Below are 17,464 nucleotides of genomic sequence, written 5' to 3' on the forward strand. Positions count from 1 at the left end.
TAACCATTTCATCATTCATCTTCCATTCATCACACCCCACACCTCCCCCCTATGTAGACTGAAGTAAGATAAGCTAAGGGGATGTAAAGGGAACACTGAGTGCAGGAACTTCTGATGATATACAAGACAAGTGCAACATGTTGGTAATGAAGAAAAAAGAACAAAGTAATAACAAAGTAGCATGGTGAGAGGTCAGACAGGCTGGGAGATTATGTACACTAGCACGTGGTGCTTCTTTATCCTCACAGGCTCTGTGGCGCAATGGATAGCGCATTGGACTTCTAGCTGGTGAAGCGATTCAAAGGTTGTGGGTTCGAGTCCCACCAGAGTCGAGTTTTGCTCCAGGATTGTCAATCTACAAGTAGCTGAGTACAGAGGAGGGGGGAGGTCCTAGGAGTACATGTGGTTATGTGTAAACTGCTTGTAATAGAAACTTCCTCTGTGTAAAGAGGTTGTAAAAGTGAGATTGTAGATCCCATGGTGTTGTATAGAAGGTAATGTGTTTTTTTTTTTTATAATTTATATGGGCTGATATATTAGGATAGAACTTCATTCCCCAGGCTGCTGTTCTGCTTCTCCTTGCATACATCATCTTAGCTCATCAGTATATTAACAAATCAATCCATAGATCATAGGAGGTCTTTACTGCCTAATTTTCCAGTTTTTGGGACAATCTCATGTCTATGGATCCTTCCCCACTGATCTACTTTTGGTGTTTAAAGTAGTGTTTCACCAAAAAAAAAAAAAAAAACATGAAAAATCCTAAAAAAAAATACAAAAAAAATTTGGATATTTTTATTTTTTAACTTACCTCTAAATGCCTGTTGCTAGGGGGTCCCTCGTAGTCTGCCTTTTCCAGTGCCTGGGCTGGTGACATCACTTCCCCTCGGCACAGGAAGGGCTCATCTCTGCTCCCTCCCTCCTGTCAATCATCTGGGACCCATTACAGGTCCCAGGTGACTGATGGGCCAATCACAGCCCGGCGGCCACAGTTGCAATGCCGGCGCCGCTGAACGGAGGGGGAGACGAGCGGGGCTTCGATCCCCCACATCGCTGGACCCTGGGACAGGTAAGTGTCCAATTAAAAGTCAGCAGCTGCAGTATTTGTAGCTGCTGACTTTTATTTATTTTTTTTTTTTTTTTGACTCTTTAACCACTTTAGCCCTGAAAGATTTTACCCCCTTCCTGACCAGAGCATTTTTTGTGATTCGGCACTGCGTCGCTTTAACTGACAATTGCGCGGTCGTGGCGACGTTGCACCCAAACAAAATTGACGTCCTTTTTTTCCCCACAAATAGATCTTTCTTTTGGTGGTATTTGATCGGTTTTTATCTTTTGCGCTATAAACAAAAAGAGAGCAACAATTTTGAAAAAAAAAGCAATATATTTTACTTTTTTCTATAATAAATATCCCCCAAAAATATATAAAAAAAACACATTTCTTTCTCAGTTTAGGCCGATATGTATTCTTCTACATATTTTTGGTAAAAAAAAAAAAAAAAAAATCGCAATAAGCGTATATTGATTGGTTTGCACAAAAGTTATAGCGTCTACAAAATAGGGGATCGATTTATGGCATTTTTATTATTAATTTTTTTTTTTTTTTATTAATGGTGGAGTGCATGAGCTTTAGGAGAGGCTTCCTTCGTGGATGAGACCCATGCATTCCATTCCTCCGCAGTGTACGCCGTACTGTGTCTCGGGAAACAATCACCCCAGTTTGGCTTTCTTCTTCTTTAGCTAACTGCAGTGAACGTGCATGGTGATTTTCTTCAACCCTTCTCATCAGAAGACACTCTTGACGAGGTGTTAACTTCCATGGATGGCCTGGACGTCTCTGTGAGATGGTTGCAGTTCCATCTTTGTTACATTTTTGTATCACGTTTGCTCCAGTTTTATGTTTGATAAGTAAAGCTTTGCTGATCTTCTTGTACCCTTCACCTTTCTTGTGTAAATAAATTGTTTTCTTTCTCAGGCCTTGTGACATTCCTCTTGTCCCATGTGGTGCCCTTACTGACAACATGGAATGGGAAGGGGGTTTCTTTGTTAAGTAACACCCTTTTATAATCTGCTGTCTGCTGGACACCTGTTTAATGAATAATTAGACTCACCTGTAGTTGAATTCTTGTTAATTAGGATTTTGTTGTCTAAAATTTAGCTTTGCTCCTAAGACTTTCATTGGGGTGTATTCATTTTTGCAACATGGTCTTGAATGCATTTGTTAGGAAAAATATTATTTTTGTGTGTGTGCGCAAATTAACAAATTAACTTGGTTGCAATTAAGGACGAGCTCCGGCGTGTTCGCACACCCCACGTACAGAGCCCGCCAGGAAGTCGGCACTGCGCTAATCACAGGCAGTGAGACATTGTCCCCGATGCGCGGCTGCAAAGATCGGGAAATGTCTCACTGCCTGTGATTAGCGCAGTGCCGACTTCCTGGCGGGCTCTGTACGTGGGGTGTGCGAACACGCCGGAGCTCATCCTTAGTTGCAATCAATGGCCCGCATTTGTGGGAGTATTTTGTAGTGTAGTGTTCCTTAGAAGATGTTGATTTCAAAAGGAAAATAAAAGTTTCCTGGCAAATCTGTTGGGGTGTACTCAGTTATGCTGAGAACTGCATATCAGCATACAATCAAGTGTAGTACTCACAGGCTCTGTGGCGCAATGGATAGCGCATTGGACTTCTAGCTGGTGGAGTGATTCAAAGGTTGTGGGTTCGAGTCCCACCAGAGTCGAGTTTTGCTCCAGTACCGTCAATCTATTAGTAACTGAGTACAAAGGAGGAGATTTATAACAGATCCTAGTAGTACATGTGGTTATGTGTCAACCACTAGCACCTGCTTGTAATAGAAACTTCCTTCATGTAAAGAGGTTGTGAAGCTAATTTGCAGATCAAGTTGTATAGAAGTAAACTTGTATGTTGTTACTTGATTTTATCATTAATATGAATAGAAATTCATTTCCCAGGCTCCTCTCAATGTTCTCTGCTTTTGTGCTTCTCCTTGCAGCCTACATCTTAGGTTACTGGTATATTAGTAAATCAATCTATAGGTCATATGAGATCATTGTTGTTCAATTTTGAAATCATATTTATTATTTATATGAAATATTTGTTTTTCAAATAAACATTTAATATTAGGTGCCCCCCATGACACTGGCTACTAGGAATGGGCTTTATGTTCGGGACAAAGATGAGTTCGGCTCGAACTTTGGCTGTTTGCCTGTTCGCCGAATAGCGAACAATTTGGGGTGTTCGCGGCAAATTCGAAAGCCGCGGAACACCCTTTAAAAGTCTATGGGAGAATTTAAAAGTGCTAATTTTAAAGGTTAATATGCAAGTTATTGTCATAAAAAGTGCTTGGGGACCCGGGTCCTGCCCCAGGGGACATGGATCAATGCAAAAAAAAAAGTTTTAAAAATGGCCTTTTTTCAGGAGCAGTGATTTTAATAATGCTTAAAGTAAAACAATAAAAGTGTAATATTCCTTTCAATTTCATACCTGGGGGGTGTCTATAGTATACCTGTAAAGTGGTGCATGTTTCTCATGTTTAGAACAGTCTGAGAGCAAAATTACATTTCTAAAGAAAAAAAGTAATTTAAAACTACTCGCGGCTATAATGAATTGTTGGTCCCGGCAATACACATAAAAGTAATTGAAAAAAACGGCATGAGATTCCCTCACAGGGGAACCACGAACCAAAAATTAAAAAAAAAAATACATGGGGGTCCCCCCAAATTCCATACCAGGCCCTTCAGGTCTGGTATGGATATTAAGGGGAACCCCGCGCCAAAATTTAAAAAGAAATGGCGTGGGGGTCCCCCTCAAAATCCATACCAGACCTGAATTTTAAGGGGAACCCTGTGCCAAAATTTTTAAAAAATGGTGTGGGGGTCCCCCCTAAAAATCCACACCAGACCCTTGTCCGAGCATGCAACCTGGAAGGCCGCAGGAAAAGAGGGGGTACGAGAGAGCACCCCCCCTCCTGAACCGTACCAGGCCACATGCCCTCAACATTGGGAGGGTGCTTTGGGGTAGCCCCCCAAAGCACCTTGTTTCCATGTTGATGGGGAGAAGGGCCTCATCCCCAGAACCCTTGCCCGGTGGTTGTGGGGGTCTGCGGGCGGGGGGGTTTGGATAGAGATGAGAGGGATTAGAGCACCTGTCAGGTTTTTATTGCTGTCTGTGCCCGTTTTAGGGAGATTCACCCTCTCTATTTGTCTTGTCTACCATTATAAATGAACTTACCTATCTGTCCACAGTTATCTGTAGAATGTACTCCGAGCTGCATGTGTTCAGCTCAGTTTAGATTCCAGCACAGTGCCTAGATGACATGCGTGGGAGTGACGTCATACCGTACTGGTCAATCAAGGCGGCCAAAGTTGGGTACCCATGATATTTGTGATAGTGTAATCCCAGACAGGATGAGACATTACGTACTTTAGCATGTGGTCTCCATCTTGCCCCTACAGGCTCTGTGGCGCAATGGATAGCGCATTGGACTTCTAGCTGGTGAAGTGATTCAAAGGTTGTGGGTTCGAGTCCCACCAGAGTCGCTTTTTGCTGTACAATTAGCATAGTACAAAGGAGGAGATTTGTGTACAAGTCCTAATAGTACACTGGGTCATGTGTAAAACACCAACAACTCCTTGTAATAGAAAGTTCCTGTATGCAAAGAGGTTGTAACACTCGTTTCTTGATCACATTTCGTTGTACAGAAATAAATATGTATGCTGGTAATTAAATGGATATGGGGTTGACTTATTTGAATATAAATTCATTTCCCAGGCTTCTATTAATTTTCTATGCTGCTATGCATCTCTTGCAAACTTAGAAAATCTTAGCTTATCGGTATACTATTAAATCAAGCCACAGATCGTATGAGATCAATTTGGCAGTTTCATATTAATTTACCTATAATTTATATAAAATCTTTGCTTTTCAAATAAACATTTATTATAAGGTGCCCACATGGATTATCTAAAGACAAAGCAAAGCAGAAACTATTTACTTTCAGACTCTCTCTTTCTATAGATAAGCTAATACTATACTTTATATGACATTAACAATTATTTTGCTGTCAAGAGTCACCTTTTTTCACATGTGATCCTTCACAACTGAAACCTTCCTGTTATTTGATTTAATAAATCAAGCCATTGTCAATCAATTTGTTGTTTTATATTTATTATCTCATATTTATTTCATATATTTGCTTGTCCAATAAACATTTAATGCAAGATTGTAGGCAGGTTGCTATAGTATATTAGTTAGGTAGTGGCTGGCCCAGGCTGGGGAATGGGGTAATGCTGTAAATTGCTGTTCCTGGGATTTTTGGAACCAGCCTCTCCACCCTGCAATATAAATAAGGGGGAAAGACAGGTTCCGGAGTCTACTTCAGCCTGCTCATGAAGAAATGTTATGACTACTGCAGAGGAGGCCTGCTCAGATTGCATTCCATTGGACGCACTGGGAGCCCGGAGATCACCAAGCATGGACTACTACCTTGTGAAGATATTCCTGAGCATTCAAGTAGAGATTACTGCATTACTCCTCCTGCTTGTCTTGCCAAGTCTAGTATGAAGTTATTTAAAGGTGTGCATGATGGTTCCTTGTGTATGAAAGAACTAGGGTCGGTAAAGCACATATGACTTATGAAGCAAAGCCACTACGAAAGGTCTACTCAGCAAGACAAGCAGGAGGAGTAATGCAGTTGCTATGGGTAACCAGCTAGTGCAAGGTACATTGCTGACAGTTGTAAAGTGTGTTATCTGGTGTTGGTGGCGGGTCCCCTGATAGTGAGAGGGTTGGTAATCTGGCTCCCTCCCTAGTGGTTGGTTTCCCAAAGCAACTGGGACTGAACCCGCATTACAGAGTCCCATAGCCTTGTCGCATGGTAGGAGAGTAAAGGAGTTAACAAGTGCATGCATGAGGTCCATGCTAAGTTCATGGCGGGACCCCATTCTGTCACTGGGAGTGAGATTGTTGAACTTTTGAAAGAATGGGAGTGCCACACCATCCTGTTTTTAGCCCTGATGAAGGGGAGTGCTGAGCCCCCGAAACACGCTGGCTGTTACAAAAAAAAAATCTTTTAAAATGTCTGTACAAGCTGGTGTGTTGCTCTCATCCATTCTAAACATCAACAAACTCCTCTGGGGGTCCAGCGAGACTCCACAGTTGCTGTTGAGAAGCCTCTAGGACAGTGTTTCTCAACTCCAATCCTCAAGGCGCCCCAACAGGTCATGTTTTCAGGTTTTCCGTTATTTTGCACAGGTGATTTGATCAGTTTCACTGCCTTAGTAATTACCACAACCGGAGTTGAGAAACACTGCTCTAGGACCACAAACCACCCATTGCGTTAAAACGCATCTGCATAAGGTTCAGCGGTGGAAAGGGCGCGGGCTCAGCGGTGTCCCTCCTAAATCCAACATACATCAAATGAAAGTGTGTACTGGCACGGGACGGTACTTTTCAGAGGAATATATAAAATTATTGTATTCCGCGCTTAGGTGTAGGCTAGGCTGCTGCCTCCCCTGGGGGGCTTCAGTTGAAGCTCTCATATTAAAAAGTTGTATAGGTGTAGGGGTGGGTGGCGCTGCCCGTCACCTGAAGAGTGATCCTCTCCAGCGCCACCCACCCCTACATCTATACAACTTTTCAGAGGAACTCTGTACTTTTATTACTGCACACAGGGACACGGCTCATCTCTAAGTTGGGTAACTGCCTTAATGTTTGATCCTCACATGATACCAGGCATTGACGAGAGGGTGCAGAGTGAAAGGTACGCCCATGTGCAGGGCGAGTGGCCCCGCCCACAACTTGGCATAGTCGGCAGTATACACCACATACACCCTACAACGTGCCCTCATGACACTGGATACACAGAGCACTATGGATTATCTAAAGACAAAGCACAGCAGAAACTGTTTACTTTCAGATTCTCTCTTTCTATAGTTTACTTGATACTATAATTTATCAGACTTTAACAATTATTTTGCTGTTAAGAGGCACCTTTTTCACATGTGGTCCTTCACAATTGAAACCTGCTGTTTATTCTTCTAGTTGCTTTGGTGATCTTGGAAGTTTCTGGATTGTTGCTGTGGCTTTAATATAAATTGCTATTAATTCCAATAATGCTACTATAGCTATAATATCCTAAGCATTTGTCAAAATATGCTGTGTATTATAAATGTTATATTACTGATGTTTCATATTGATTTGTCTAGATTCTAGGATTTACATAAAATCTTTGTTTTGCAAATAAACATTTAATACAAGCTGCACTCATGCCACACTAGATACATGGAGCACTGTGGGTTATCTAAGGGTAAAGCACAGTGGAAACTGTTTACTTTTAGACTCTTTCTTTCTAACTGAAAATACTGATAGCCATGTTTAAAAGCGTTGTACACTTTACATTTTGTTGTTGTTGTTGTTTTAACTATGTAAAGGTGTAGTTATAATCCCTATGTCGTTTGCTTGGCTTACCTTGTAATGATGGGCACATATAATGTAGTTACAGCTTGTAGTGTTATAGCTGATCGATTCCCTTATCTTCATCCATGAATCCACATACCTTGATCCTATTCACCAGCATATCTAGTACACCCAGAGAGCTTAAGTAGTTAATCCAGGACCCTGCACTCTGTACATTACTTAACCGCTTGCGGACCACCTACCGCAGATTTACTGAAGCAGAGCGGCCCTGCTACACTGGATCACGTACATGTATGTGATCCAACACTTCTGGTCTGGCACTCCTATCAACCCGAAAGAACACCTTTGAGATGAATTAGAGTGGAGACTGCGAGCCAGGCCTTCTCGTCCAACATCAGTGCCTGACCTCACAAATGCGCTTCTGGAAGAATGATCAAACATTCCCATAGACACCCTCCTAAACATTGTGGACAGCCTTCCCAGAAGAGTTGAAGCTTTTATAGCTGCAAAGGGTGGGCCAACTGAATATTGAACCCTACGGAATAAGACTGGGATGCCATTAAAGTTCATGTGAGTGTAAAGGCAGGTGTTCCAATACTTTTGACAATATAGTGTGTGTCGTAGAATAGACATTGGCTTAAATTGATGAAGAAATGAAATTTTTTCATTTTTTTATTGGATTTGTTTTATAGCAGAAAGTAAAAAATATTGTTTTTTTTTTTTCAAAATTGTTGGTCTTTTTATTTATAGCGCAAAAAATAAAAACCACAGAGGTGATCAAATACCACCAAAAGAAATCTCTATTTATGGGGGAAAAAAGGATATAGATTTAATTTGGGTACAGCGTCGTATGATCGGGCAATTGTCACTTAAAGTGCCGTACCACAAGAAATGGCCAGGTCAGGAAGGGGGGGGGGGGTAAATCTTCCAGAGGTTAGGTGGTTAATAAATGGATTGTGATGGACATGGATCTACTTTAACTAATAGAGACAAGATCAGAAACGGCATTCTGCTGTTGGTGGGGAAATCCAGCTTACAGTGCTGTCATGACTGAGCAGTTAATAAGGAATTCTGAAATTTATACTTGAGACTTTTGCAATATTTTTAAACATTTATTAAAGAAATAAAAGGAAATACACTCAAAATGCTGTATAACAGCAAAAAACATTATGGTGATACAATCAAACAAATGTGCGAGATTTGAAATACATATGCATAACATATAGGAAGGACATACAGATACTGTATAGAGATACATATACAAACTCATGTCTGTATACATGCCCTGTGATTTATATAATTATAAAGTTGTATGATAGGACAGTACAGTTAAAGAAGCAGTTGTTATATCTGCTGATACAATGACCCTGTCGGGAGGCACCAGGAGCTGCTGATTTTGTCCCTCGTTCTAGTCTCATTTGTCCCATTACTGTTCCAGTTTACCCATAGGAAGCCTACTTAATAATGATTTCAGGACACAAAAGGGTTGCCATCCTCAAACCTTCACTTTGCTTTCATACCCAAGCATCTTGTATCTCATGGACTCCAAAACGGACTCTTTTGTTTTACCCCAGAATTCTCCAGCCCTAATGCATTAAACATTTTGTAGGATAATACGATGCTCCATACTGGTTGCCTGCAGTTGGGAATACTTCTTCAGAGTTTACCAGTTATGCACTCAAAAAACAATTTATACGTATTTGTGTGGACACACATCTAGAAACTTTTTAGGGGGCGTGCCTTAATGTTTTTGAATCATATAAATATATTATACTTATGACCTGTTTGACCTGACAACCATACAGAGATGCTGAATACCAAAATGTATGGTCGGTGTATAGAATAGCTCTCCTTGTTGCTGCAGGTGAACTCATTTTTTGATACCCCCCCTTTAAAAAAAGAGAATATAATCATAACTTGTTTTGAGTATCCAAAAATACGACCCCTTTGCAGCATGGAGTCTGAGACTTGAGTCTGAGAAGTCTGAGACTTTCCAGCTGTGGTTGAGAGATTCCACTTGGGACACTAACAACCATGGAGATTTGATTAGAAAGTCTACAAACAGGTTTTAGGAGTCCATTGTACTTGTCCATTTAACTTTAGGGCCAAGGTCTCCAAACATAGGTTGAAGTATGGTTATGTTCCATTTGGTAAGCACCAGGGTTTGGGGAACTTGAGTGCATCCATCTCGGGGGGCTTACACTTTCAGACCCACTGAGGGGAGGCGAGCAGAGGCTTACTTCTATGGTGGAAGCGGGGGAGACATTCCCTTCAGAAGACAAGTCATTGTCCCGCTTGCCAATTTGGCTGCAAAGGTTGAGCTGATTTGGGAAATGCAACCTGTCCTGAAGGTGCGTCTGCAGCTCATCGAAAAAACGGGCCTTGGCTATTGGGCTTATGTCCTGGATGAAGTCTTCTGTGCGGTCCAAGCAGTCTCGGAACCCAGAAAGATAAAACTTTTCAGCAGGTTTCACCCATCGGTGAGGATCTGAGAGAGAAAGGCAGACAGTTAGAAGAGTAAAGTGTGTTTGAGATAAAAGCTATTTTGTCTGAGTGGAACAAATCTCAAGTAGCATGGGTATGTGCAAGATAATGCACATTTTTTTATAGCATACACTAAATTAATCTAAATAGCAGAAATTGGCAATTTGGGGGAATAATAAATTATACATTGTATCCAATGACTTGGTTAGGACAACTTCAGGATCACCTTGGTCTTATTCTCAATAAGGTGTTGGATCCTAATGGGAAATTTCCAAAGCCCATGGACAGTGATCAAATGCAAAGGAAGTCCAAAAAAAGATCTGCAAACATTACTCTTCTTTGTCTACTATATTGGCATGGGAAAATCAATGTAGAGAAATGGAAGAAGGGTTTTGGGCTGTAATCGGCCTTCTAAAAATACTAGCAGTGCAAATGTCAGTTACTCATAGCACCCAACAAGGTTTTAGTTTAAGCACACTCCTCTGGAAAAGTCGGAATTTGATTGGTTTGTGTTTCTGCGATTTGTACATCATAACTGCACATTGCACCTTTTTCAATCCTTTCTAGTAGTTTTCATATTTCTCTTTTATAAAAAAAAAAACGCGTCGAGAGGACTCCACTGCCGCCATTTTAACTCACAATCGCTTTTTATACCTTTGAGATGTAAGTGTTTCTCTTTAAATAAATGTTATGTTTATACGGAATTACACTATATGGCCCCTTCTTCATTCTATGTGGGTTGTGTCCGAGGACGTTTATACTTCTATATGGAGAAGATACCCCTGGGAACGAACCTTTAGGACTCCACCTTCAGTTCATCTTCGGGGCTCCCCCTCCATTGCCAGTGGGCAATCTAAGCCTGTTTGACCCATACAGCATACACTTTGTGGGTCCCAACTTTCTGGTAAGCCTCCATTCACTCGGGTGGTGGTATTTGCACATTCTTATGTCTACACACATCAGATCTTCTTGAAGGCTTCCAAGATTGCATAATTGTTTTTGTGTCTCTATCAATCAATGATAAAAGTTTACCTGACCTATATAGTACATACTTATTGTGGGTCCAATATCTCTGGTACGCCTTCATCCAGTTTTGGGACAGTATTGTCACTAACATAGCTGTGTATTCACGTGGTGACTTTAACGGTTTACATCATGATGGACTTTGATTTATTCAACATGGACATTCACTAGACATTTAAAGTTATTTTGTGATAATCCTTTTCATCATTTCTATATATTTTTTTTCATTTTTTTCACTTTTGTATCACTTTTAGTGCTACACTTGTTTATATATATGGTTCATATTTCTCTTTTATACCTGTACATGGAACATGTCTAAAAATTTAAGCCTTTTTCTTTGCTGATAGAACCCCTTCTTTAGGCCCTGTGGAATGAACCTGGAAAGGAACCTAAGCTCAGGTCAGGAAGCCCAGTCCCTGACCGCAAACTACCAGGCTGACCCCTGATGCAAATACAAGAAAATGCAAAAAAATAGGTAAATTTAGGCATCTATACAACAAGTTTTGGTGGCAGGGAAGGAAGCAGGTAGGGAAATATGCTGGAAACTGAAAAAAATGGATGAGGGAATGAGCACATGTTGGCTTTTTTGCTTTGGATGCTAAAGGACCTTGCCCGAGCACTGTTGAGTTGGGAAAGGTTAAAACACCTGTCAAGTCCCCCCCCCATCTGTTTCCCCGCTAGAGAGATTCACGTTATTTGTCCTGCTGACGATTGTCAAAACTGTAAGACAGAAAGTGGTTGAAAATTCAAAGTTTTACAATTGTCATCTGAACAAGAGGTAAGGGGAAATCTTTCAATGGAGACATCTGTTCAAGAGACAGCTGTCTAACAGGGGATTTCCCCTCACTTTAGAAAGAAAAACTTCACTTCCTGTCTCAAAACCACAAAGGCAGCGAAGAGATATGCCCAATAGGTAGCTAAAAGCAAAAAAGACACTATTTTTTTTTACCCTTTTCTGTTCCAAAAAAACCCCTAAAAATAATGTTTAATCTTCTTGTACAATTTTCCATTAAATTTACCATATAAACCATATAATATGAGGTCAAAACTGAACACTTTGTTGTATCCAATTAGGCAGGCCCTTACACTACATAATTGAAGGTAAATCTAAAGGGAATTGTGCAGCAAGTTGTAAGAAAATTGTATAATGTATGGACAGCCTTAGATACATTTTAACTGCTTGCTGACCAGCCGCCGTCATTATGCCGCGGCAGGTTGGCTCTCCTGCCAAAATTGGAATAGCTGTACGTCGGTTCGCAGTTGCAGGCGGGCACGCTCCGCTGGCGGAGCTTGCTCGCGCCTGCTGCACGCCGCTTGAGTGTGCCAGCAGGTTGAGCGGACTCGATGTCCGCCGGCGACCCGCGATCCCCTAGCACAGAGGCAGAACAGGGATCTGCCTTTGTAAACAAGGCAAATCCCCGTTCTGACAGGAGACATGACAGAGATCTACTGTTCCCAGTCATCGGGAAGAGTGATCTCTGTCATGTCCCTGGCTGCCCATCCCCCCTACAGTTAGAACACACCCAGGGAACACAGTTAACCCCTTGATCGCGCCCTAGTGTTAATCCCTTCCCTGCCAGTGTCATTTGTACATTGATCAGTGCATTTTTATAGCACAGAGCAATGTAATAATGTCACTGGTCCCCAAAAAGTGTCATTTGGGGTCAGATTTGTCCGCTGCAATGTCACAGTCCCACTAAAAATCGCAGATCACTGCCATTACTAGTAAAAACAATAAAAAATAAATAAAAGTCCCTCAATCTATCCCATAGATTGTAGACGTGATAACTTTTGCGCAAACCAATCGATATACGCCTATTGGGATTTTTTTTTACTAAAAATATGTAGAAGAATATATATCAGGCTAAACTGATGAATACATTTGTTTTTTTAATATTTTTTTTTGGCTATCTATTATAGCAAAAAGTAAAAAAAAAAAATGTTTTTTTTTTTTTTCAAAATTGTCGCTCTTTGTTTGTTTATAGCGCAAAAAATAAAAACCACAGAGGTAATCAAATGCCACCAAAAAGAAAGCTCTATTTGTGGTAAAAAAGGACGTCAATTTTGTTTGGGCATAGCAAACCCCTAAACTCTGTATGTAGCACACGCCTTAACACTGCACTCTGTACACAGTGCACCCTTGAGCTCACAGTACAATGATATGATGATGGTCTGTGAGAAGAATCCTCCTTACATTAGTGGTCAGTGGGAAGAATGCTCCTTACATTTGTAATCATTTGGAAGGATGCTCCTTACATTGATGGTCAGTGGGCATAATGTTCCTTACGTTGATGGCCAGTTGGAAGAATGTTCTTTACATTGGGGGGTCAATAGGAATAATGTTTCTTACATTGGGGGTCAGTGGGAAGAATGTCCCTTACATTTTTTAATCATTTGGAAGGATGCTCCTTACATCGATGGTCAGTGGGCATAATGTCCCTTACATTGGTGGCCAGTTGGAAGAATGTTCCTTACACTGGGGGTCAATAGGAATAATAGTTTATGTTGGGGGTCAGTGGGAAGAATGTCCCTTACATTGGTGGCCAGTTGGAAGAATGTTCCTTACATTGGGGGTCAATAGGAATAATAGTTTCTTATGTTGGGGGTCAGTGGGAAGAATGTCCCTTACATTGGTGGCCAGTTGGAAGAATGTCCCTTACATTGGGGGTTAGTGGAAAAATATGTGGTCATTGGGAAGAATACCCCCTCTCACAAATAGCTAAACAATCAGTGGGGTCAGTGGTTATTTATCTGAGAGGCAGAAATTGTTAATTACTCAAGGAACCTGTAGCAACCTCTGTAGGAACCCCAATTTGAGAAAGTCTGGACTAGATTGTAAGCTCAGCACACCAGAAATCTTTCCTATTGTGTTTGAATTTTACTATGAATCTATATAATCTTCTTTTTTTGTATCACATTATAAAGTGCCATTGGAAACTATAATGGCACTATGCAAGTGAGTAATATTATTAATTGCTACTGCTGTTATTGTTATCCTTACTTCGTACAGGGCCACGGCAGGTGATGTTGCAATACTAATTAATGTTTATAGCAGCCTTTACCTTTGTTAGGGGTTCCTTGAGCACTAACCTGTTTCTGTCTCTTAGGTAAGTAACTACTGACAACATTTATCTTTTTAGCTATCTGTAAAGAAAGTATTTTTCCCACCGGCCACAGGGGTAAGGAGCATTCTTTCCAGTGACCATCACGCTAATGTACTTTGAGTTGTAGACAGAGCAATCAATACCAGGGGTTCCCTGAGACCGGAAAGTTATTTTAAGAGTTCCTTCATGTTAAAAAGGTTGAGAAAGGCTTGAATATAGTATTAATAGTAATAATACTTCTATTGCTACTACAACTACTAATATTACAAGTCAATCTAATACTACTATCTAATACTACTATCACTAGTAACTGCATGATTGCTTCTACTAGTATGACTACTAGTAGTCATACTATTCATTTAATAGTAATGCTAGAAACAAAATTTGGGAGGTGTGGAAGTTTAAAGGTGCTTTTCACTATAAATACATATAACACAATAGATGTTTAAAAAGTAAATCATTTTATTACATAGACATAACCACTTTGCGTCATGACGGCATGACATTCACATCACGTCTGACGCAATGGGGAGGGGTGTAAAAGGACCCACGTGGCGGAAGACATTTTGCTGGAGTCCCTGGGAGCCACACATCACGCATGACGGCAATAGGTAGGTCTGCTTATACAGGTGGCCTTGGATCAAAGCACTGTTATTTTAGTGCATTGCCATTGCAGCGAACTTGACCAAATTTAATGGCCTCCCTTCACATTTGTAGGTCCAGTTGTTAACACCCTTGGATGAACGTATGCCCCAACCTTCCTTTGGTGTCCTAGGACCCATGGACTGCCTATAACACGGAGGCAGGTATAACTAGAACCAAATTTAAGATGTTCAATAAATCATGCATCCTACGCTGAAGGCGCAGCTTGGCCAGAGGGACATTTATTTGTTGGATTTGTTCCCTTTATAGGGCCTTAGATTTGGCCAGTGTTGGATCAGGCAACCAATGCCGTCTGAAATACCTTAGGCTTCCAGTCTCCTATTTGAAGGAAGTTGTTAAGTAAGCATCATTTGTTTGAATTATAAGTTGTTCCAACTGAGTCTATATAGTAACATTAACTGATACAGACATGCTATACCTTAATTGATTTACAGGTTACACCCCTTTAGTTGTGTACACTTCATCAATACATACCCCTTCCTGCGGGTGAACTGGCTCATTTGGGCGATCGTCCTTGTTCGGCTGGATGTACTGGGCCACTGGACCTTACTCCTCCCTCATGTCTTGGCCATAATATGGCTCCAAACCCTCAAACGCATTGAGGTAGGAACCATTATGTGGGGACGCTTGCCATATATGCGGATGTATTCATGTATGTATGTATATATATATATATTAGTATTGCCTTACTTTCTCTTATGTATAATTTCTTTTTTTTGGATTTATGTTTAGTTGATATGTATGTTTATTCATTTAGTAGATGAGATTCCATGTTTTTCCTGAAGAAGCCGTATGGCGAAACATGTAGAACATTAGCGTGGGAAACGACAGTTTAACAGCTCTTAATGTGTCCCTCCTTTCAGCTGGATGTGGATGTATTGTATATAGTGGTTTTTATTAATGTTATATCTATGTATTAAAATTATTTACTTTTAAACACATCTATTGTGTTATATGTATTTATAGTGAAAAGCACCTTTAAAGTCCCACACCTCCCAAATTTTGCTTCTTGTCTATATACAAGGGATGTTGGTGCCATACATACTTTTGATTGACCCTGGCCTTGATCACGCAACCTTTCAAATTTAATAGTAATACTACTTATTTTGCCAATACAACTATTAGCAGTTCAACCTGTCAAACAGATACTACTACTACTAACAATTGTGCTACTACTTTTACTATTGGTGCTGGTAGTATTGGTACTATTATTATTGTTAACATGATTGCGCCACTGTTCAAAACGAGGACATACCATGATATATTTTAATACACTAATACTATAAGCAACAGGAGTTATTATGGTGCCCAAGAAAGCTTACAATCTACTGTCAATGATTTTTTTTCATGACTAGTCTACCGGTGCTCCTGATTGTAAGGTCCATGTCACATGGGTGATCCTGTGGTTGGTGACAACTTAACAGTGACAGGATCAGTAAGAGATTGAAGCTGCTCCCTCACTATTCAGGAGACAGAGATGTTGCCACCCCCATGCCACTACCCCGTTCCTAAAATTTGGGTAAAAAAAAAATGGGTACACAGCCTATAAAAAAAAAAAAAAGGTCACATGATGGGTAAGATTAATACCTTGCGACTTCACACGGATGATGTCTCTGACATAGACAACCGCCAGCTCCAGGATCTCCGCTTTCTCCATTTTAGGATTGTGAAGCTTCTGCAGGAGAATAATCCAGAGAAAATGGGTCAACAATTAAAGCCTAATAGTTACAAAACATACTTGTGCATTATAAAATGTCAGGTGCTTTAGTGATTTTCCCTTCCCATCTGGTCAATCGGCACTTTTTTTTGTATAATATTTTTACTACTAATAATACTAAAAGTATTGTTGCAATGATTTTACTGATACAACTGCTACTATGATTAATATACATTGCATTGCTATGCTATTAGCACTGTATATTGGCATGAAAATGATGGCATAAAAATGATTTAACAATAAAATAACATCAAATCCAAAGTTCCAATTTAGCTGGTCGCATAACTTATAGTCCTAAATCTGACCTTAGAACAGGCAGTATAGATTGACATGACTAAGACACATGGAACACCACAAGGTGTCACTACATAATATACATTGAATTATCAGTATACACTCTTTAGTACAGTGATCACCAAACTGCAGCCCATGGGCCGGTTTGGCCCTTTGACAGCTTTTAATTGTCCCTATTCCTCTCATTAACACACCAACATTGAGCACTCTTGTCCTGATAGCAAAAACAAGCGCCTATTTCTCCAAATCACCCTGATACCAATGATGGGACCCTATTTTCCCACTGGTACCAGTGATGGGGAACTATTCCACCCAATGACACCAACAATGGGCACTATTATTTCACTAATACCAATGATGGAGCACTATGCTTAGAATTGATTCCAATGACTGGGCATCGTTTCTCCCACTCAGGGGCGTAACTAGAAATAGCAGGGCCCCATAGCAAAATGTTTATGGGGCCCCCCTGCAAACAGCCCCCCCCACAGCTGCCCTAGTGTCAATGCAGCGTGACCTGTGCCACATACAGCGTGACCTGTTCCCAATACAGCGTGACCTGTGCCCAATACAGCCTGGTCTGCCTGTGCCCCATACAGCCCCACCTATGCAGAGGAAGAGGCAAGCCACCCGGATCAGCAGAGAGCGGGATTGCCCGCTGTAATAGCTTTCATTTGAATTTCCCGTCTTCCCGGGACTCATCCTCACATAGCCCCACCTCTTGGCCTGACGCCTTTGATGACGTCACAT

The 17,464-nt window shown here is 40.8% G+C and overlaps 1 protein-coding gene and 3 non-coding genes across 4 annotated transcripts in view; 3 read left to right on the plus strand and 1 right to left on the minus strand.

Moving 5' to 3' along the window:
- Positions 1 to 247: 247 nt before the first annotated feature.
- Positions 248 to 332, plus strand: TRNAR-UCU (transfer RNA arginine (anticodon UCU)). The gene is given in 2 exon segments: positions 248 to 284; positions 297 to 332. It is a non-coding gene; the product is annotated as a tRNA-Arg (tRNA).
- Positions 333 to 2,650: 2,318 nt separating this feature from the next.
- On the plus strand, positions 2,651 to 2,735 carry TRNAR-UCU (transfer RNA arginine (anticodon UCU)). The gene is given in 2 exon segments: positions 2,651 to 2,687; positions 2,700 to 2,735. It is a non-coding gene; the product is annotated as a tRNA-Arg (tRNA).
- Positions 2,736 to 4,469: 1,734 nt separating this feature from the next.
- TRNAR-UCU (transfer RNA arginine (anticodon UCU)) lies at positions 4,470 to 4,554 on the plus strand. Its single transcript is given in 2 exon segments — positions 4,470 to 4,506; positions 4,519 to 4,554. It is a non-coding gene; the product is annotated as a tRNA-Arg (tRNA).
- A 4,019-nt stretch (positions 4,555 to 8,573) lies between these two features.
- Positions 8,574 to 17,464, minus strand: part of LOC141134737 (transcription factor HES-7-like) — a 55,990-nt gene continuing 47,099 nt past the window's right edge. Inside the window, exons 3-4 of the mRNA XM_073624173.1 lie at positions 16,294 to 16,381; positions 8,574 to 9,920 (exon numbers count right to left, since the gene is read on the minus strand). Of these exons, the coding sequence (XP_073480274.1) occupies positions 9,532 to 9,920; positions 16,294 to 16,381 (477 nt within the window). The 3' untranslated portion in view covers positions 8,574 to 9,531. The remainder of the gene's footprint in view (positions 9,921 to 16,293; positions 16,382 to 17,464) is intronic.

This window comes from Aquarana catesbeiana, linkage group LG03 (assembly GCF_042186555.1).
Source record: "Aquarana catesbeiana isolate 2022-GZ linkage group LG03, ASM4218655v1, whole genome shotgun sequence".
Classification (NCBI taxonomy): domain Eukaryota; kingdom Metazoa; phylum Chordata; class Amphibia; order Anura; family Ranidae; genus Aquarana; species Aquarana catesbeiana.